Source organism: Saccostrea echinata, unplaced genomic scaffold (genome assembly GCF_033153115.1).
Source record: "Saccostrea echinata isolate AGI-Se365-2 ecotype Australia unplaced genomic scaffold, CSIRO_AGI_Sech_v1 ptg000022l, whole genome shotgun sequence".
NCBI lineage: Eukaryota > Metazoa > Mollusca > Bivalvia > Ostreida > Ostreidae > Saccostrea > Saccostrea echinata.
In genome coordinates this window covers 16,465,800-16,489,315 of record NW_026889771.1, presented here as the reverse complement: position 1 = coordinate 16,489,315, position 23,516 = coordinate 16,465,800, and the positions used below count along the sequence as shown (strand labels likewise).

General features: G+C 35.5%; 1 protein-coding gene across 1 annotated transcript in view; it reads right to left on the bottom strand.

Annotated features, from left to right (window-relative positions):
- Positions 1-3,581: 3,581 nt before the first annotated feature.
- The window catches only part of LOC133190547 (uncharacterized), a 42,060-nt gene continuing 22,125 nt past the window's right edge, over positions 3,582-23,516 (bottom strand). The window contains exons 3-10 of the mRNA XM_061326233.1: positions 22,928-23,299; positions 18,462-18,762; positions 17,995-18,116; positions 14,699-15,553; positions 13,830-13,995; positions 11,947-12,076; positions 9,005-9,217; positions 3,582-3,901 (exon numbers count right to left, since the gene is read on the bottom strand). Coding sequence (XP_061182217.1) covers positions 3,761-3,901; positions 9,005-9,217; positions 11,947-12,076; positions 13,830-13,995; positions 14,699-15,553; positions 17,995-18,116; positions 18,462-18,762; positions 22,928-23,299 — 2,300 coding nt within the window. The 3' untranslated portion in view covers positions 3,582-3,760. The remainder of the gene's footprint in view (positions 3,902-9,004; positions 9,218-11,946; positions 12,077-13,829; positions 13,996-14,698; positions 15,554-17,994; positions 18,117-18,461; positions 18,763-22,927; positions 23,300-23,516) is intronic.

The window sequence follows — 23,516 nt, the reverse complement described above, 5'->3', positions numbered from 1 at the left end:
ATGTCATTCTCATCTTCTTTTCAGGAAGCCGAGAAAATGTTAGGAAACTAGGCATTGTCATTACCGACGGCGACTCCAAGAACAAAGCCACGACCTTCTACCAAGCCCACAAGGCACGAGAAAGTGGTGTCACCATGATAGCTATTGGCGTAGGAGAGATGAATGTAGAGGAGCTGAAGGGTATCGCCAATGGTACAGACTACCTCTTAACCACTAAGAACTACGATACTCTGCGAGACCTAACTCAAAGTGTTACCAATATGGCGTGTGAAGGTATATCAGAAATCAGGCATTAAACAGAAGTCACTGCCATTTTGAGAATATAACAATGTCTTCATCCTTATACTTTCATTTCAGCTTGAACAGGAGCAAGGATAATGCAGCTTATTTGGTTTTAAATTAAATAGACTAAAACAACTTGTACGTTTTGTCTCTTGGTGAAATTCTGATTGTCCTCAAGATTACACATCACAAGGAAAAAACAAGAGGCCCATGGGCCACATCACTCACCTGAGTAACTTTGGCCATGCTGTTCTTTACCAGATTTCCTCCCTTGTAATACCTATTGTGGCCCCACCCTACCCCCGGGGGTCATGATTTGAACAATTTTAAATCTACACTACCCCAGGATGCTTCCACTTAAGTTTCAGCTTTTCTGGTCCAGTGGTTCTTGAGAAGAAGATTTTTAAAGATTTCTCATATATATATATTTCAATGTAAAACTTGGACTCCCTATTGTGGCCTCACCCTACCCCCAGGGGTCATGATTTGAACAATTTAGAATCTACACTACCCCAGGATGCTTCCACTTAAGTTTCAGCTTTTCTGGTCCAGTGGTTCTTGAGAAGATTTTTAAAGATTGTTCTTACTTATTCAATGTAAAATTTGGTTTCTCTATTGTGGCTCTGCCCTACCCTCGAGGGTCATGAAATAAACAATTTAGAATCTACACTACCCCAGGATGCTTTCACATAAGTTACAGTTTTTCTGGCCCAGTGGTTCTTGAGAAGATTTTTAAAGTTTTTTCTTATATATTTCAATGTAAAACTTGGATTCCATATTGTGGCCCCGCCCTACCCCCAGGGGTCATGATTTGAACAATTTAGAATCTACACTACCCCAGGATGCTTCCACTTAAGTTTCAGCTTTTCTGGTCCAGTGGTTCTTGAGAAGAAGATTTTTAAAGATTGTTCTTACTTATTCAATGTAAAATTTGGATTCCCTATTGTGGCTCTGCCCTACCCCCGAGGGTCAAGAAATAAACAATTTAGAATCTACACTACCCCAGGATGCTTTCACATAAGTTACAGTTTTTCTGGCCCAGTGGTTCTTGAGAAGATTTTTAAAGTTTTTTTCTTATATATTTCAATGTAAAACTTGGATTCCATATTGTGGCCCCGCCCTACCCCCAGGGGTCATGATTTGAACAATTTAGAATCTACACTACCCCAGGATGCTTCCACTTAAGTTTCAGCTTTCCTGGCCCAGTGGTTCTTGAGAAGATTTTTAAAGATTTTTCCAATATATTTTAATGTAAAACTTGGATTCCCTATTATGGCCCACCCTACACCCAGGGGTCATGATTTGAACAATTTAGAATCTTCACTATCCAAGGATGCTTCCACATAAGTTTCAGCTTTTTTTGGCCCAGTGGTTCTTGAGAAGAAGATTTAATGACCCCACCCTATTTTTGTCTTTTTCTTGATTATCTCCCCTTGTAAGGGGACTTGGCCCTTTATTTTAAGAATTTAAATTTAATTTAATTTAAGAATTCACCCATGGATACTTTGTACCAAGTTTGGTTAAAATTGGCCCAGTGGTTCTTGAGAAGAAGTTGAAAATGTGAAAAGTTTACGGAGGGACAGACAACGGGTGATCAGAAAAGCTCACTTGAGCTTTCAGCTCAGGTGAGCTAAAAAACGTTAGAAAGTACCTAACGCAAAACAAGAGGCCTAAGGGCCTTAATGGTCACCCGAGTATAATACAACCTTTTAAAGGATCAACAGAATGCCAATTTCATACTTATATAATAAAGAAAAATAAATTGATAGAGGAAGATATGTTGCATTTGCTCAAAAACAAGAGAAACAGGGTAATCATCGATCAACAAAAGTCTGGTTATCTGCAACAACTCCGTAAAATTCCTTATCTGTACATGCTCCAGAATCTCTGACCTAGTAGTCAGAGACACAGACCTGTGCATTATTTGGCAGGATATAATTTTAAAAGCATCAATAACTTGGTGTAAAATCCTACACAGTCAAAGAGAGATAGATTTTCTTTACGAATTCTTCAGATTTTACTGACTGTTTTGTAGCTCAAGCCTAACCTTCACCGTTAGTGAGTTTGACACAGTGATAATTATTATCTATCACTGACAATGATAGTTTTAACTAGACTAGTAATTGAAATGGTGGCCATCTCAAATGGCCTGGTTTTAGCAAAGGACATTAAGATCAGAGACGCTTTCTCCAAGAACACTCTGGGTGAAATTTAAGCCACATGGGGCCAATGGGAGAAAAAATGCTCAAGAAATTTTTTTCACAGATTGGCTATAATCTTGACCACTAACCTAGAAACTTGGCTGAAGGACGCTGAACACGCTCTATCTATGGGCACTTTTATGGTGGAGTCCAATTGGGAGAGAAAATATGTGTACAAGTACATGTATTTTACAGAGGTTTTTGGACCTTGATCATTGATCCAGAAAATTAATTCAAGGTCACTGAACATCTGCTACCCAAGGGCACTCTATAGGTAAAGTTTGAGTCTGACAAGGACAAGAGGAGGTAAAATATGCTCTGGACAATGATTTTACAGAAGTTTTTCGACCTTTTGATACAGAGAGTTGACTCAGGGTGACCGCAAACTCTCTACAAAGGCATTTTATGGCTGAAGTATGAGCTCAACTTAACAAAGAGGAGAGAAAATATGCTCTGAAAGAGGATTTAACAACAGGTTGGGGTTTTTTTTACCATGACCTTTGATCAAGAAAATTTGTTGAAGGTCAATACATTCCCTTTCTTTACCCATGGGCAATCTATTGCTTAAGTTTTAGCTTGACTGGGCCAAGGGGAGAGAAAACATCCTCTGGACAAATAAACTGATGGACAAACAGATCAAAAAAGGGCACCCACAGAGCAAGGCCCCAATAGTTATGCAGGACAAAGTCGCCTAATCAAGCTTGGTCTTGGGGAGTGTATCAGGTTATTTGATATCGGTAGACCCTTTGTTCAAGCCGTGAAACATACTTTTTGATGAAATGCAGGATTTTGCATCATATTAATTAATTAGTGGCTATTGGGAACATTTTTCAGAACCTTCCAGGCTAGTTTTTAAATTTTTTTTTTTGAATTTACACACACACTATATTAAGTACAAAGTTCATAGGCCATATTTTTCAAAAATGTTCTTGCTTAAGGGCTGACCTAGCTACGTCGTATTTAAAATTTCTCTTTGAAGGAAAATGAACTTTTCTGACCTTAATTTGAAATCTTCTCTCTGAACAGTAAATCACCAGTGATCTCTGTCACAAGATCTAGTGACCTGTCCCATTTACTATAACACTTCTTTAAACACATACCTAGACTTTATTAATAAACTAACAAATGAAGAGCATGTACATGTACAATGATAGAACATATTTCACTTTATCTGGTGTACAAACACAATTCAGATTCATATGAATTCATCCAGTGTATACTAATAATTTGCTGTCTATTGACTGTTTTTTATCATTTACAGTTAACTAGTTGTTGAGTTAGATGTTGTACATGTCTCTGGTGTTCTCTAGGCAGGCTTTAAGAACTTCTTGTACAGAAATGTTTTTGAGTCGAGCCACTTCCTCTGCTACTGTGACACACAGACCTGGGTGAGAATAATTCATGGACTCCTTTGGAATCTAAAAAACAAAAATGTGTTATCAACACCTAGTGTTAAAGGAACCCTACCATAAAAAGTTTCTTGGAGATTTTGTCATAAAAGTTTTAAGAAGAAACTCTTGGCCATGAAACCACTGAAAAATATATAAATGTCAACGTAAAAAAAACAAGATGTGTTTGTGAAACACTGCTGCCCCTGTATGGCAACTTATAGCAAAAGTTAAACTTTCCCAAATGCAAATCAAATATGTTGGTACCCAAAGTAAGGTCTTGTCTTGATGAATATACCTGTGAAATATGAAAGCTCCAACAGCAACCATTGAATAGATATGGAAAAGGTAAACGTTTTTTTAAAAGTATGTCAAACATCAAGGTCAAATGGTCAAAATTAATGGTGCCCAATGAAAGGCCTTCTCCCAAGAAATACACAGGTGAAATATGAAAGTGGAAGCACCAATCATTCAAAAAGTATGAGACAGGTTAATGTTTTCCAAAAGTAGGTCAAACTCCAAGGTCAAAGGGTCAAAGCTGTTGGCATCCAAAGGCAGGTCTTGTCACAAGGATTACATATGTGAAGTATGAAAGCCCTAGCACCAACCGTTCAAAAGTTATGAGACAAGGTAAAAGTTTTCCAAATGTAGGTCAAACTCCAAGGTTAAGGTCAAAGTTATTGGTATCCAAAGGAAGGTCTTGTCATAAGGATTACACTTGTGAAATATGAAAGCCCTAGCACCAACCATTCAAAAGTTATGGCTAAGGTTAAAGTTTTTCAAAATTAGGTCAAACTCCTAGGTCAAGGTCAAAAGGTCAAAGTTGTTGGTATCCGAAGGAAGGTCTTGTCACAAGGATTACACAGTATGAAAGCCCTAGCACCAATTGTTCAAAAGTTATGGCCAAGGTTAAAGTTTGGTAAAATTTTGCAAAACTAGATCAAACTCCATGGTCAAAAGGTCAAATATGGTGGTACCCAAAGAAAGGTCTTGTCACAAGGAATACACATGTGAAATATGAAAGCCATAGCTCCAACCAATCAAAAGTAAAGGGGAAGGTTAAAAGTCTTTGCAGACAAACGAATAAATAGACAGACGGATGGACAGGGCAAAAACTATATACCCCTGAATCTTCGATACGGGGGCATAAAAACATGCAAATTTCTCTGAATGCCTGGATACCTATAGTTTTTTAACCTTAAATATATTTGTAGATCAATTTTCAATTAGAAAATGCATAGTTGATGTTTCTATTCATCTTTCCTGAATAGATATTGGAGATCTGATAATTTTCCCTATATAACATGATTAACTATAATGATTAACTTTGAAGAAATATTATGGGTAAATATACATTACTTTGTGAATTCAGAGATATTTTTGTGAGAATTTTCAATTACTTAACTGCTGACTTTATGAACCTGAGGATCGGACTACCTCAATGAAAAATTTTGCAGAATCCAATATCATATGAGGGTGGAGATACAAAAAGTATTTTGACTATAATCAAAGCTCAGTATTTTCTTTTATCATTTAAATAAATAATCTATCATTAACAAGAGGCCCAAGGGCCTGAATGGTCACCTGACTATAATATAACACTGTAAAGGATCAATAAAAGTATAAAATAAAACAAAAATAAACTGATAGATGATCGAAATTATGCTCCCCATAAGCAAGAGAAATCTGATGATCAGAGAACAACAAAATAATTAGTCTATCACTTAGTAACAAAAGTTGAAGCGCATCCATTTACTTGTCTGTACCTGCCCCCATCTGTCACTATCACCATTCTGACTAAACAAAACAAAAGTGCTTCTAATCAGCACTATTAGAATACCAATTGCATTTCCTCTCACAGTACTAGTGATCTCTCTTGTTCTCTCAATGTTGGAAGAGGCATATTAACTAATCACAACTATCCACTTAGTTTGTTTGCTAAATACCCAGAGAAGAAGATTTTCAAAGAATTTATACAGTTTCACTATATGATCATAAGAAACTCACCCTAACTCCAGAACCCCTCACCCTGGGGCCACAAATTTCACAATTTTGGAAAAGGCCCCCTTGCTCATCATAATCAGATACCTAGTTTATCATCTAAATATACAGAGAAGACAATTTTAAAAGTATTTAACATTTTCACTATATGATCATTTGGCCCCAAAAAATTAATTAATAGTTTCTCAGGCCAAAAATTTCAAAATTCAATGTGGCAGGCAGATTTTTTTTAAGCAGGTGTTATCTCTTTTTTTCAAAATGTACAAAAAAAAAACATACATTACTGAATTAATAACAGTTATGGCAAAGATTACAGCTTATGAAAACTACATCAAACTTCAAGATCAAGGTCATGAAGTCAAATATCATAATACAATCTGAAAGGTCTTGTCACAAGTAATGTACACACACTTGTATCCTGGATTTGCCAGGCTCGACCTAACAGCAACAAAAAGTGTGTGTGTGTGTGTGTGTGTGGGGGGGGGGGGGGGGGGGAGAACCAGCATGCATCTAAAGGAAAAATTACTGTAGCAAATACTATACTCAGAAAAAAGTGGGTTACCCCCCCCCTCCCAGCAAATTAGTTCTGTTTTCTAATATGTATAATATTTTCATGTACTGGCAATATTATCGAGGGGGACAACAACTGTAAATTAGCTCGATTTTCTAAAGTAATTTATATACATTAAAAAAAATTATGGGGGCATGCCCCTCCTAAGATTCCTACCGAATATCCCTTTTTTCTTTAGCAGGAATTCCTCATGAAGTCAACCTGTGATCTTTTTTAATCAGGTGAAATAACACACAAGTACCTCTAGCTCAGAGGCGTTGTAATTTTGGAGCTTTAATTTCTTCATCGCAATACTTTGTTCAAATCTTTCTGTGATAATACATGTATCTAAATCTAGTTAAACATCACTGCCTTAATTCTCTATACATATCTGTATTCATGCGGTGCATTTACACAGCATTCCTTGCCGTTTTTTTATTCTATACTCGGTGTTTCGCATACAATTGGGGGATACCTCCCAAACTTTTACCCTGATTTTCTAAGTAAACACTTCTGAAAATTTTTTTTAAAAAGCCATAGAAAGCCATTGGACGAAACACTTTGAGAGAGGTAAATGGAGATGAGAATCTAAAAATTAATTCTATCTTGCCTTATCAACAGGCTACAGTGAACTACCAAGATTTTTTTTTCAGCGACTTTTCAATTTAAAGGGCAACTTGCTTGACTGGGAAAGCAAATTAGACAAAACTGAAGCTAACAGCATTGTAAGCTGTTACTTGTGGAAGGTCTGTGTCAGTTTTATGCCTTACATGTTTCATAACTGAGTAGTTTTTCAACTGTGATATAGATATACATGTATTTTTAAAATTTCCTTTTTAAAATTAAAGTTTAAACTTTTGATATAACAGCTGTAATTGCGGTTGTTTATATAATGACGGTTTATCAGTGTAACAAACATTTAATCAAAATACATCAAATGAAAAAAAAATAATCATGCATTTGACATTTGTTTAGTTGTTCCATATCTTTTCGTGATACTGTTGAGGTCTCAATGTGATGATAAATAAACGCTTTCTAACACTTTTGATTTTCGAATATTAAAAAAATTGTAAAAAAGTTTTCTGATAACTTCAGTTTGTTGTATTAAAGACTTACTCACTGTGACGTCATAATCAAATGTGCACAAGAAAGTCGCCCAAATCATATAAATTGCGTACTCAGTTTTAACGATGTCAGCGACCTACGTTAATGTCCCCTCACTTTCATGAAAGCTGGGTACAAAACTATATATTTAACGAGAAATAAATTGTTCATCTGATACTTAAGCATGGATGAAAAGGTGAATAACTCGGTTTTCTTTTTCAACTTGACAAAAAAGAAAATTGAGTTATTTTCCTTTTGAATATGTCAAAATTGATCAATGCGGCAGTTTTTGATCTGATGAGGCAGTGCATGAGAAATTATTGATCATTTTTTTTGGCCTTAGAGCCCCACCCTAACCCCAGAACCCCTAACCCTGGGGCCACAAATTTCACAATCTTGGAAAAAGCACCCTTGCTTATCATAACAAGGGACCTGGTTTATCTTCTAAATATAGAAGGGGATAAAAGACAATTGGAAAGAATTTATATGCACTCTCACTATATGATCATTAGACCCCCGCCCTGACATGAAAACCCCTGGGACTTCAAATTTCACTATTTTGAAAGAGGCAACTTTGCTCATCATAACTAGGCACTTAATTTATCTTCTAAATTTACAGGGGGAGAGAAAAAGATTTAAAGAATTTATACATTTTCACTATATGATCATTAGAGTCCCACCCTAATGCCAGAATCTCTTACCCTGGGACCATAAATTTCACAGTTTTGGAAGAGGTACCCTTGCTTATCATAAGCAGGTGCCTAGTTTATCTTCTTAATATACAGGGGGAGAGAAATGCCCCCTGTACTATATGATCATTAGAGCCCTGCCCTAATGCCAGAACCCCTGACCCTGGGGGCCATAAATTTCACAATTTTGGTAGAGGGCTTAATGCTTTTTACAATCATGCTAACAATTTGAATGCTTGATGTCCAGGAGCAAAGAAGATTTTTAAAGATAACACTAATTTTGATGGTTTTAGGCCCTGGGGGTTGGGGTTGGGGGGGACCATGAAATTCACCTTTGTTCCCCTTCGCCAACTGACACTTTATGCCAAAATTGGTTGAAATTGGTTCAGCAGTTCAAGAGAAGAAGCTTAATGTTCAAAAGATTATGTTAAATAAGAATGTCCAAATTACAATTAAGATATAACTTGTAATTTGGACATTCTTAATCTTTCTGCAACAGAAGTTTGTTAATGAAAATGGTGTTGTCATGCAGCCTTCGATGTCTTATTACTCAAATCTGGACTAAATAATAAAACAATTACTCTTTCAGTGGTGAATATGGTTTGTTATTCACCAGAAAAATATCAATATCGATATTTTTCTGGTGAATAACAAACCATACTAACCTCCGAACAAGTCCATAATTGCATAATATAACTTCAATAACCTATACAACATTTGCCTTGAAAAAGAAAATTATCCTGTTTAAACATGACTGAACCATTTATAAATGTTGGACCATTAACTTACAGTTCTTGGAACAAAGTAAGGTGCATCACTCTCTAGCAGTAACCTTTTAAGAGGGATGAACTTGGCGACATCACGAGCACCCTTTGCTGTTCTGTATGTAACCAGGGGAGTAAGGCCTATGTACAGATTGGGGAAGTGATTCAGCCAAAGTTTGGCAGATGTGAAATCTCCAGTGAAGCAATGACAATGGATTTTGTAGTGTCTAGGAACCATCTGTCAATAAAAAATACAATATCTAAAATATATTTGTCAACAGACATGGTGCCATTGCAGTAAGGGCAATAACAATTTAGCATCTGTTTAATAAAAATAGTTATTTTTCCACCAAAATATACCCAACTCTCAAAGTGTGTTTACAAAAAGATATCCATCTGCATAGTTGATAATCATAGTCACCTTTGCTCTACAGCTCTTGATGGACTCTTTAGCTGTTTTTCCTTAAATACTTTGTAAAAATTAATTTGGGTGTCTCCAAATGACCTGGGTAGTGTGTGATACCCTAGCTGTAATAATGTAGCCCTCTCCATTTTTTATTGGGGGTGGGGTGGGGGTGGGGGGGGTGGGGGAGGGTAGGGCTGAGTATTGAGCAAATAAATTCCATACGATACGATACAATATTTTATAAACCAATATCTGATACATTGGATTCTTTAACAAGTCTATCAAAAAAGTCTTATAAATCATTTAATGCATGAATTTTTAAAAAACTAATTGTTTTATAACCCATTTCGAAGGTCTTGTCTCACTATCTCTACAAATTACAACTTCAAATTCAAAGTTTTAATGACTGTAAAAACAACACGTTAAAATAAAGTTGTCTATATATATGTATTTTGTAATATTTATCCAAGATGTGCTATCTCCTTAATGATTATATTATTATTGATCAATTTTAATTCAAAACAGTGAAAATATAACCTTTGGTGATTCAAATTCCCAACTTTTTCACAGAATTATGAGAAAATCTGCCTGTCCGATACGTAATGGAAGTTATTTTTTTCGATACAATACATTCTTAAATATCGATAAGTATCAATATATTGATGCAGCCCTAGGGGGAATCCACTCCAAAAACATGATTACCAGTAAAAGAAATATATTGAAGAGGGCTATGTTATACATTTATTGCTGTTTTTGAGGTCAATACAATGATTTAGCCACCTGAAGAGTACAATATTCACCGAGCCCAAAGGGCGAGGTAAATATTGTACTTCGAAGGTGGCTCAATCATCGTATTTACTGAAAAAACAGCAATAATTGTTTTTTTATATGATTCAATAATTAAACAAAACAAACTCATTATTCATTAAGCAGTTCATGCCATCTATTTGTTTACATTTTCCGAAGTCCTAGCTAAATGCAATGAGAGAAGCATTAAGTTAACATTACCTGTCGTATTAATTTGGAATTTTTTGAATCTACTATCATGACTGCTAAAAAAATCTTTAATTAGCCCCCGTGAAATTCTTTTAACTTCAAATTTTGTTTTAGGGTTGGGGTGAGATTAGGGGTGGGGGTTAAGGTCCATTAGTGGGAAACCAGTCTTTCAATGAATAGTTTAGTCTAAATTAGAAGTAAAAAAATACGTTCAGAAATTTTAAGGGGGGGAGGGGGGGGAGGTTCCCTGCACCCAATCCCCAACCCCCCACAACCACCCCGATCCCCAATTACATATTCCCTTATGTTATGTTCACCTGCATGGATAATAAACATTATTGTAGCTAGGGGTGGGACGATATACCGATACAACGATACATACCGATATTTTCTTCTAAGATACGGTTTACGATACAGGTATTAAAATATCGGTACGAAACGATACACGAACGACCTATCCAAAAATTGAAAATGAAAGTAGTTGTCCTTGGAAAATGGCGGCTTGTATGAAGCGAAGACATGATATTGATATTGAAAACACGCTTTAGAAGTAATAATGTGTAGATAAGGGGTAAATCATTTTCACTTTTAAGCATCCTCGGAAGATGGGACAAGAAAAGTTCAGTTTGGAAAGCGTGTTATATATATACAGAACGTATCGTTTCCACAACAGTTGATATTAGTCCATCTGGTACTAACAGCTCATAACAATGTATGGATTCTCTAATTTCAAGAATTTGAAATTTTGAAACAAATTGTGGATTTTTTTTTAAACTCAACTTGGTTACAGACTTTCAGCAATTAATATTAATGTACATGTGATGTTTTTTAAATGAATTTTTAGACAGTGTACTTGATGAACTACACAACTATTTGTAAACAACTTGTTTATAGACATTTGGCAATATGTACAGTCATGTAACAATGTTTTTGTAAATTTTAAGTCAATGAAATTAATGAACTTCAAGTATTAATTTCAAAGCACATATGATTTGATATAGAATAATTTGTAGATTTAATATCAAGACAAAAATGAAATAAAATACAAAGTTTTTTTTTTTATAGTTTTATAATTTATCATAATATCGAGATACGTATCGTATCGTGTTATGTGTACCGAGATACGTATCGTATCGTAAGATCTGTGTATTGTCCCACCCCTAATTGTAGCTAGAGATACCCTTGATGTCCACCATCATTGTATACAAATGATTATAATACTACAATTCTGACTGGATATTGATAATAAGAACACTCTTGTTTTTTTATAGACCATTTCAGTGCAGTCCTTCAGCAAATAGGTGGCATTGTTTCATCCACCATTACAGTACTGCAGAACAAACTAAACAAAGTAATGAAATATTACCGATGATGAATGGGCATAGTAAGGGCAAACAGAGTGCAATCATCGGAACAGGAGACCCATGGGGTGAAATGTCACATGTCCAATTATCGGAACATGAGACCCATGGGGTGAAAGGTCACATGTCCAGAAAAAGCAGTATCCAGATAGAGCTATATCTGTTTATATACTTGACCAGATGTGAGAAGACCCTTATTCTGACCTGTCTCAGGATGTCTAAACAGTCCTCTTCTGCCTCCCTACAGTGGATTACCAGGGGCTTCCTCATGTCCAATGCCATTCTAATCTGTTTCTTAAATACTGATTTCTGGAGCTCTTTAGTCTCAACAAATCTGAAACCATACATATATATATTTAAGAAATAAGGTATCATTTTTTTTTATCTATCGGGATATAGATACGGGTTGGTATGAGATCAAATTTACCATAAAGCCCTTCGGGCTTTATGGAATTTGATCTTGTGACCAACCAATATTTATATCCCGATAGAAGTTTTAAAATGATACCTTATTACTTATATTTACATTTGTGACTTATTCATATTATATATTAGCCTGATTATAACTTTTAACGCGTGAAATGTTTTATTTTTTCAAACTCAACTGCACGTGTTTGATCTATTTATTGCGCGTTGACCCTTTATGACGTCACTGAGAAATTCTGTCAATCGTTTTATGACGCGAGGAACCCGTGTTTATACTGATATAGATACCCGTTGCTTTGAATAGTGTTATATAAAAGAAAAATTTGCAAATGTATATATATATATATATATATATATATATATATATATATATATATATATATATATATATATATTATTTATATTTATATATATATATACACCACAAATTAAGAGAGAGAGAGAGAGATAGAGAGAGATATTTAAGAAATAATGTATCATTTTTAAACATCTATCGGGATATAAATACGGGTTGGTCACGAGATCAAATTCCATAAAGCCCAAAGGGCTTTATGGTAAATTTGATCTCATACCAACCCGTATTTATATCCCGATAGATGTTTAAAAATGATACATTATTACTTTAGTTACATTTATGACTTATTTATAGTTTATATTTTCCTGATTATAATCTTTAGCGTGTGAAATGTTTTATTTTTCAACTCAACGGCACGTATTTGATCCATTGATTGAGCGTCAACCCTTTATGACGTCACAGAAATTACGTCAAATGTTTATGACGCGAGGACCCCATGTTTATACAGATATAGATACGCGTTGCTTTGAATAGTGTTATATAAAATAAAACATTTGCACATGTAAATATATATACATACATATACATACACAGTGGGGTCTCGTTTTTACAATGTTCATTTTGTCATGGTAAAATACTGTAATACCGAGGGCATGCAATATACTAAATGTTCCAAATAAATCGAAATCGAAGATGCACAAATTTTAATACCATTTTAATAGGAAAAAGTGAAATAAAATTGTGAAGTTAAAAAATAAACATTCTACAGTTGAACATCAATATCTTGAACACAGATAAATTATCTTGAATACCATGGATATGTCAAAGTTATTTGGAAGTCCCAACCACTTATTTTTTTAAGTATTTTACCTTGGATATCACAAATCACCAGATATCTCAAAAGCTTTATGAATGGTGCTATTTCATCCTGTGATACCTATGCTGTGTTATCATAAAAAGGTGACCAGTGTGCCAAAAATTTTTAATAACTACAGAGAACTGCTATTTTAATTGGTCCCTACCCTTAAAGAATAAAATTTGCAATATATGCATTTCAATTTGACTAATTGTATACTTGCTGTTCTGATTGAAGACAGGTAGGAGAGCTATATACAGTCAAACCTTGTTATCTTGAACTTGATGGGATGGTAAAAATAACTTCGAGATATCTGAGGATTTGAGATATTGAGGGTAAAATACTTAAAAAATAAGTGGTTGGGACTTCCAAATCACTTCGACATATCCATAGTATTCAAGATTTCAGTGTTCGAAATACAGAAGTTTAACTGTACGAGGAAGACTGATACTTTTCAAATCAGAAAAGTTTACTTCTGCCTTGGCTCTCGAAGAATTAAGAAATTCTTACACTCCAGAGTAATCCAAGCCTATTTCCCCCAATGCCACTACCCGGTGATTTCCCAGACACTTTCTCAGCCCTTCCAAATTCCATTTGGTGAAGTCACGTGCATTTTTCGGATGACAACCAAATGTTAACCACACATTTTCCTCTTTACTTAAACTCTTCCAGAGTCCTAGATTATAAAATATCACAGAATGTAGTTATTGCAATCCGTAAGTGTATCTCTAAATCTCAAAGGTCCATGTATCACATAACTATTATCTGAAGTCAAACCCTTTATCAAGCCTATATGAACAAAGGTGAAGAAAATGTATGAAAAATACAACATATTGTATGAAGTGTCAGATATAAGGGGTGTCCCCCCCCCCCCTCCCCCACACACACACACACAAAAACATTGTCAAATTCAAGATAAATCATGGTACCATCTTTTAAAAAAGAAATGAATAATCGGATAAAGGAGTTAAATAAAAAGCTCTATTTCTATATTCTTGCAAAGCAAGAGCTTCTGGGGGTTTAAATCCTGGGCCTTGTTTCCAAAGGCTGTAAAACATCTGTTACTAATTCTGACAAAAAGAAATGCTGTGAAATCACTTATTTCTGTTGGGGTTTAGTCAATATTAAAGAATCTGGAAGGTCTGAGGGCTTTGCCCCCTGGGCCAACCTGGGGTTTGCCCTGTACCCACTGGGGGCCTCAAGGTAGCCACCCTGCCTATTCAGTTAGTTCCCCCCCCCCCCCCCCCTTTTGCTAATTCAAATCCTGGATCACCCCCTATGAAAATAAATGCATTTTAATTGCACAAAATTTTTATCAAATAAATACATCTTATGAAGTCTTCTAACCAACTATCAACTCAGATAGATTTAAAACTTACCCTCTTGTTTAAAACTGTTTGGATTACAGAAAACTGCTACACATCCCAGGTAACTAGAAGGGAATGTTTTCATGTTCTGCACTTTAAAATCAGACCAGTTGCCTTTAAAATCAAGCCTGTTGAAAAGAAAGTCAATGTGACAGTGTGAATCTATATAGCCCACACCATAGATATTACATCTCTCCAGGAAGGCAGACTTCCAGTCCAATGTAACAGTGTCAGGATATTTGTCAATGTTCTGGTTTTGATTATCAAACCTGTAGGGCCTAGATGTCGGGGTTGAATCTTCTGAGCTGGATGCCAAAAATAAATCACATCCCGAGGGCTCATCCTCTGAAGCACCCTGACTCATTTCTGTTGGAGTACGTCGTCCCTGGCCATCTTGCTGTTGGTGTGATTCATAATACATTGAAGCAAATGATCTACTTAAATTTTGTGCATTGGAATTACACTCCCAAGTTGTGGGACATGAAAGCATCCTATTCTGTTGTGTTCTCCAATATGACACTTCACTACTTCCTTTATCTACTGAACCATCCAGGTGACTTCTTTCTTCTCTCCAGGTTCTAGATGTCTCTCCTGGATACAGGAATACTGATGGGGGACTAATGTCTCTATTGTTTGTAGGTCTGTTTTCCCTGGCTACAGACTGTCCATGCATGTTTGGGACTCTCTTATGAGGAGGAATATACAAATTCTTATTTGGTGACTCTTCATTTAGGGTGGAGCTAATTTTACTTACATCTCTACCAACTGCATCTTTAGGTTTTTTCTTCATACTATGATGACATTCAGGAATATTGTGGTGATGTCCAGCATCTTCTCCTAGGCTACCATGTCCTACATCTCTACTATCTACAAACACATTACATATATACCAGGTTTTACATGCTCCTGACCAATCCACTATGATAATTTTTTGAAAGGTTTGGTTCCTTTAATAAAGTAGTAAAGAGTGTTAATAGTGAAATTGAATTTGTCTTCATTTAATTGAGTGTAAATCAAAGGAAGAGGCCCATATGCCACATCGCTCACCTGAGCACACTCACTACTAGAAAGAAGCAGAAAAAAATCAGTTCAGTATTGAACAGACGGTGGGGGGGGGGGGGAGACTTAAATTTACACCACTTCAGGATGCTTCCACATCAATATTACTATTCATGGCTTTGCTGTTCTTAAACAGAAGAATTTTAAAGATTTTTTCCCTCATATTCCTAGGTAAAACTCTGATCGCTCATTGTAGCCCCACCCTAAATTTGAACAAATTTGAATCTACACTACCTGAGGATGCTTCTGTAATAATATGACAAATCATGGATTTGCTGTTCTTGAGCAGCAGATTTTTTCTACATGGTTTCTATATATTCTTATGCAAAACTTTGACCCTCTGTAGTGCCCCCAACCCCTGGGGGTCATAATTTGAACAAACTTAGCCTCTTCACTGGAGGACAACCTCTTCGTGGCAGGCCTTATATCTGGTTTGCCAAACCTTAAATGGCCTTCCAAATTCACTCTCAAACTGTGAAAACAGGCGAGGATTTAATAACTGAAAATACTTTATCCAGTATACTTTCATTCGTCTTCTCTCCTTGGCTGCATCCAAAGAATAACCGTAGACGACTGCAGAGTCTCCATATATATACACAATTAAAGTCCCGTGATATCAACAGTGACTAATTGAGAACTCCGCATGGTCATACCTTAAAATTCTGGAATTATTACACAATCACTGGGTATGGAGTTGTTGGTGAAATCATGAATTAATGCTATACATGTCTGTGCCATATATTGTATTTATAAATGATTTCTTAGCGGTATTCATGAATTAGCGCATCATTGTCTGTGCCAAAGCCACTAAAATAAGAAGCCCGCTTTTTAAGTACACATATAGTATTTCCTATATGTAACTTGTATGATGAGGTTCTTACAAGGGATATATACTAGGTTTTTCTTTTACTCTGTCCGAGTTAATGATTGGAATGAATATTAAGACAGCTCTGTCTGAGGGTAAATCACACAGTACTTAAACTTTCTCTTATCTAGAGACAGGGATTGGGTAAGGTACTATACTTACACCGTGTTTCTATCCCACTGATGGATAAGATCTGGGTGTCTCAATTTTCCTCAGATTTACTACACCCAGAACTTAACATCAATTCCCTAGGGTACTTGCCACTGGTGTTTATAACTATTATACTTTTATTTTGCTCTTACCCGCAACTTCTTTATTGCTGATTCAACATCCAACTTCTTCATCTAGCTTCTGAATGCCTGACTTTCCCAAAGCTTTGCCTTATATACCCTTTGGTTTGGATAGTCCATTCCATGATTGGAACAAACTTGAATCTACACTACCTGAGGATACTTCTATATTAATATGACTAACCATGACTTTGCTGCTCTCGAGAAGAAGATTTTTAAAGACATTCCCTATATATTCCTATGTAAAACTTCTATCCTCTGTTGTGGCCCTGCCCTACCCCTAGGGGTTATGATATGAACAAATTTGAATCTAGAGTATGTAATGAAGCTTTTATGTAAGTTTCATCTTTTCTTCCCCAGTGGTTCTTGAGAAGATTTTTAAAAGATGCCACCAAATTTTCACAAATTCTTAATTATCTCCCCTGGAAAGAGGGCTTGGCACTTCCTGTGAACAAATTTAAATCCCCTTTACCCAAGGATGCTTTTTGGCAAGTTTAGTTGAAATTGGCCCAGTGGTTCTAGAGAAGAAGTCGAAAATGTGAAAAGTTTACAGACAAAAGACAACAGACGGATGCCGGACACTCTTTGATCAGAAAAGCTCACTTGAGCCTTCAGCTCATGTGAGCTAAAAAGCCCTGGGGCCTAGAAATACTCTTCTGTTAAATTGCGGAACAGGCAAAAAATCAAACATTCTATAATTACCAAGATGTATAAATTGACAAAGTGTGGTTATTCTACACTTTTGGTGTGCCAACTGGGTATCAAACACTATAAAGTTGGACAGAAAAAATATAAAAATCAAGGTATTTTCATCTCCTTTTGGGTTGCATAAACATTTTATTAAAGATACTTAACTGACAAGACTTCTTGAATGAAGGTACAAAATACATAATATGAATATATTCAAACTTATATATTTCAAAACCCATGATATTCACTGTGACCTACTTTTAGATCAAAACATTTTGAGGTTCAAAAATGCATTAACTGAAAATGTTTGATGATTACTTGAAAATGCATGACCATTAACATCATAAAATAGGTCAATGTAACCTACTTTAACCCAAACTCTTAACCCATTACAAGAGACTTACTAGATCCATGAGATTCTGACTCTCTTCTGCACCTTCCTATTGAGCTCTCATGACCTTTATGTGATGATGGATATATGTATCTAGGAATGAAACCAAGGTGAGGTTCACCATGATGCAAACTCCTGAAGGGAAAATGTGATGCATGTATTAAAATCGGTTTCAAATAGAAACAGTGGAGCCTAGTTAATCTGGATGCTTGTGTTCCCATGCACATTGGCTGAGTTATTGAAGCATCCAGATGACTAAAAAGCAATTTTTATAATTGGTAGATATAAATATAGATTTAATATCCAACAAATTTTGTCCTGAAGGTGAAGCTTCCAGATTATTAGTGTCTAGATTAATGAAGCTCGACTGTATATGTATTTCTAATCAATTACAGATAAGAATACAATTTGATGTATAATTAGTCTTAAAACAAACTCGGTAAGATATCTTGTAACACAAAAATCTGAAAAAAAGCTTACGCTTCCCTCCATCCATTGACCATCATAAACTGAGGATAGAACATTGCTGGCAGATATCCTGGATGATCAGGATACATTTGTCCATCCACACATTGCTGTCTGCTATATCTGCCACTCATGAAAGCAGGAGGATAAGGTTCATAAAGGTCTGGGTATGGCCCAGGATACCTCCTTCCTAGACCTGCCTGTGTCCCAGGATAAGCTGCAGGATATGTAGGGTAGAAGCTGTAGCCTGGAGGGTAACCCATGTAATTCACCACCGGACGATAGGAAGCCAAGTACTGGTAAGGTAGAGAGTCCTCTGAAAAAGTAATGGATGATGATAGTGTATCCTTGTTTAAAAGGTCTACAAATAATTAAGTGGCTAATTTAATTTACATTGCCATGATCGGGCAAATGGAAAAATCCAAAGACAATTCTTTGTTATACACTCCAAACAAGATGACATCCTTGCTTTATCAACTTGTGTGTCAACAGCCCGTCCCGCCCCAGAAACTGCTCACATGCAGATCATGTTTTCTTACATTTACATAACCAAATTTATTACATTTTTTAACAGAAATACTGTAATTTATTACATTTTCAATAATGAAATACTGTGATTTATTTATTGAATAAAAGTGATATTCTTTCACAGTGTGAAAGGATATCAAAGTAAATAAAAATGATTTCTGACCTGTCATAAGATTGAGATAGTAACTAAACCATCTTGATAGAGACTAAAACTGTAAATTTCCTCCCAAATATATTACTTAAATCTATGTTTTCAATCTCACAATTGCTAAGCTATGACGTCTCAACCGCTCAACTATGACTTCAAAACCTATAACACTGTGTTAAGAAAAGACAGAGGCAAAGAGAAATAAAACAAGAGGCCCATGGGCCACAACGCTCACCTGAGTCAATATGGCCCTGCTGTTCTTCGTCAGCAGATTTCTTCTCCTATATTTCTCCTATATATTCATATATAAAGCTTTGATCGCCTGTTCTAGGCATACCCTACCCCAAGGTGCCATGTTTTGAATGAAATTGAATATTAACCTTCTGAGGATGCTTCTATCTTCATATAACTAATCATGATTTTGCTGTTCTTTAAAACAGAATTTTAAATATGTCTAACACCCTACCCTGGGGGGGAGGGGGATTCATGATTTGAAAAACCTTGAATGTACACTACCTGAGGATGCTTCCATATCAATATGACTGATCATGACTTTGTTGTTCTTGAGAATGAAGAAGATTTTTAAAGATATTTCCTGTATATGTTCTTTTATAAAACTTTGATACCCCATTATGGCCCCACCCTACTACTGGAGGATGCCTTGAACAAGCTTGAATCTACAAAATTTGGGGATGATTCCATATCAATATGACTAATTGTGGCTTTGTTGTTCTTGAGAAGAAGATTTTTATTTAGAATTTTCCTATATATTCCTATGTAAAAATTTGATCCCCCATTGTAGCCCCACCCTACCCCCAGGGGTCGTGATTTGAACAAATTTGAATCTACACTACCTGAGGATGATTCCAAATCAATACGACTAATTGTGGCTTTGTTGTTCTTGAGAAGAAGATTTTTAAAGATTTTCCGTATATATTCCTATGTAAAAGTTTGATCCCCCATTGTGGCCCCACCCTACCCCTAAGGTAATGATTTGAACAAACTTGAATCTACAAAACCTGAGGATGATTCCATATCAATATGACTAATTGTGACTCTGTTGTTCTTGAGAAGAAGATTTTTTTCCTATATATTCCTATATAAAACTTTGATTCCTCATTGTGGCCCCACCCTACCGATAGGGGTCATGATTTGAACAAACTTGAATCTACACTACCTGAGGATGATTCCATATCAATATGACTAATTGTGGCTTTGTTGTTCTTGAGAAGAAGATTTTTAAAGAATTTTCCGATATATTCCTATGTAAAAATTTGATCCTCCATTGTAGCCCCACCCTACCCCCTGGGGTCATGATTTAAACAAATTTGAATCTACACTACCTGAGGATGATTCCATATCAATATGACTAATTGTGGCTTTGTTGTTCTTGAGAAGAAGATTTTTAAAGATTTTCCCTATATATTCCTATGTAAAACTTTGATCTCCCATTGTGGCCCCAACCTACCCCTGGGGGTCATGATCTTAACAAACTTGAATCTACACTACCTGAGGATGATTCCATATCAATATGACTAATTGTGGCTTTGTTGTTCTTGAGAAGATTTTTAAAGATTTTCCCTATATATTCCTATGTAAAACTTTGATCCCCCATTGTGGCCCCGCCCTACCCCCGGGGGTCATGATTTGAACAAACTTGAATCTACACTATGTAATGAAGGTTTCACATAAGTATAAACTTTTCTGGCTCAATGGTTCTTGAGAAGAAGATTTTTAAAAGATGATACCAAATTTTCACAAATTCTTAATTATCTCCCCTTGGAAGAGGGCATGGTCCTTCATTTAAACAAACTTGAACCCCCTTCACCCAAGGATGCTTTGTGGCAAGTTTGGTTGAAATTGGCCCAGTGGTTCTGGAGACGAAGTCGAAAATGTGAAAAGTTTACAGACAGACGGACAGACAGACGGACTACAGACAAAATGTGATCAGAAAAGCTCACTTGAGCTTTCAGCTCAGGTGAGCTAAAAATGTAATAAACAAAAAATTCAGTATTTTGTAGTTGGATATGGAACTTAGTTTGCACTCATGGAAATATAAAAAAAAATCCTGTTCCACTCAAGAAATAAATTCCATATCCAACAACAAAACTTTGAATATCCTCTATTTATTACCCGTATATACTTGCCTCTAAGTCGGTTTTTTGGGAGTTAAATTTTGGTCAAAAACTCTATGTCCGAATTATAGGCGAGTCATAAAAAATTGGCATTATTTTGAACGGCATCATGAAGTATTTTATAAACGTGTCCGACGATTATCGTTGAATAAAGTTTGGATATATTATATCATTTTTGTATTCTAAGATTATGCATAAAGTACTAGTATTTACATATTTCAATAATTTAATTTTTATCTTAAGTGTGCATTACTTTTTTTTTTCAATGATTTAGAATTAAATATTGGTGTCATTTCTAAAAAAAAAAAATACTAAAACCAGGTTAAAACATCATTAAAACATTGATTTGAAATTGTCAGCTGGTTCTTGCAAAAAGATATACCGACTTATATATGGGTCAATGGCAAATCTCTTCCAAATAATCTCAAAGATTACAACCGACTTATAGGCGGACCGACTTATAGGCGAGTATATACGGTAATTAAATAAAACTGACATTTTGTCACAGTGTGAATAAGTATCAGAAGTATGGCAAATTATTGATTTTCCTTCCATTCACAAAGAGTGTTGTAAAAAGTACTCCCTGGCCTGTTACAAGATAAAATAAAGAAACCATCCACACAAAGAAAAAAACTGCCAAAGTTTCTCCATGCTAACATGTTGTTGAAATCCATGTTTTCAACGTTTTCAATCTCCCCATTGCTAAGCTATAATGTCTTGATACATCAACTTCTTAACTATGATGGCACAGTCTGTGCTTCGCACTCATGAAAATATAAAAAAAAAAAAGCCTGACCAATTCGTGAAATAAATTCCATATCCAACTACAAAACATTGAATATTCTCTAAGTACATTTGCATCTTATTAAGCATAAGAGTTTGATAAATATGCATTATTATAATAGTACTTTGATCCGAAGAGCCGTATCATGTCGAGTTGACAGGCACGGATCATCAGTTAAAACGACGCTCTGCGCCTCATTTGATCTGCACCTGTCAACGAGATGTGATACAGCTCTTAGTATCAAGTTACTGTTATAATGATAGATTTATTATATACTTCTCAACAATAAGCAAATCTAATGAAAGAAAACTTTTGGATTCAAATATATACCCTTTATCCATTAAATAAAGAATTTTTTTTTTCAAGGAACTTTTTGATATGCAATAAGAACTTCATCAGATTCAGAAAACCACATAGTGGTGATCTGGAAAATCGGATCATACTCTGCAAAATTAACAGTATCAAAAAAAGGGAAATTGATGGGTATATAATAAAAGAAAATAAAGGTGGTGTCTTTGTGACCTATGGAAAATCCCCCCAGAGAGACTTTTTACAAAGTTTTGATCTCTGAAGCCACAATAATCAGGTAACAAGACGAGAGTAACTGACAAACACTGCAATAAGCTTTGTATAATTAATGTAAAATTTCTATGACAAGTCCTATCTAAAGATGTAACCAATGCCAAAAATTTTCAAAATAAATTCTTTCTATCCCATGCCCCTGTCTAAAATCAATTCTACTCAAGGTTCTACTAACACAAGACAAATTCTACAGAGGGTACTGCCTCAAACATTGTCGAGTCCTCCATAAGGAAGAATTTTTTTTACTGGAAAAGCCCAACAACTCAAATGTAAACTTATCCTATTCCACTAAAAATAATTAAACCTTGTTCTCCTTCTGCACTGCATTCAGAGACATCTGCTTCTTCACTGACTGGACTGTCCACTGAGCACCTGTCACTCGAGTCTCCATCAGAAAGTTCCAGACTTTCGTTGTCGTCTGCTCCATTACTGCTGTTATTCTGATCAAGACCACTACATTCACCTTGTCTTCTGTTGGATATATCTGCAGTCCTTAATGTTCCTAATTCTCCTGACATGTATGGTGAAGGTGTGTTGTCGCTGCTCAAGTCTCTACTTCTGATAACATTTTCTTTCTGTTGTAAAGTTTGTCCACTATTAATATCCTCCTCCAAAACTTTTCCCGATTCATCTGGTGTAAAAGACTCTGCATTAGATCTAGGTCTCATTTCTTCATCTGCAAATTTAAAAAATGCCCTATTTGTTTAAATCTGATGATCAATTAATTCTTAAAACAAGATGTGTTTGAAAAACATTGATGCTCCTGTATGGTAACTTTTTCAAAGACAAGTCAAATCCCAAGGTCAAAGTTTATGACCAAAAAATTTGATACCCAAAGAAAAGTCTTGTCACCAGGAATTCACATGTGAAATATGAAAGTCCTAGCATCAACC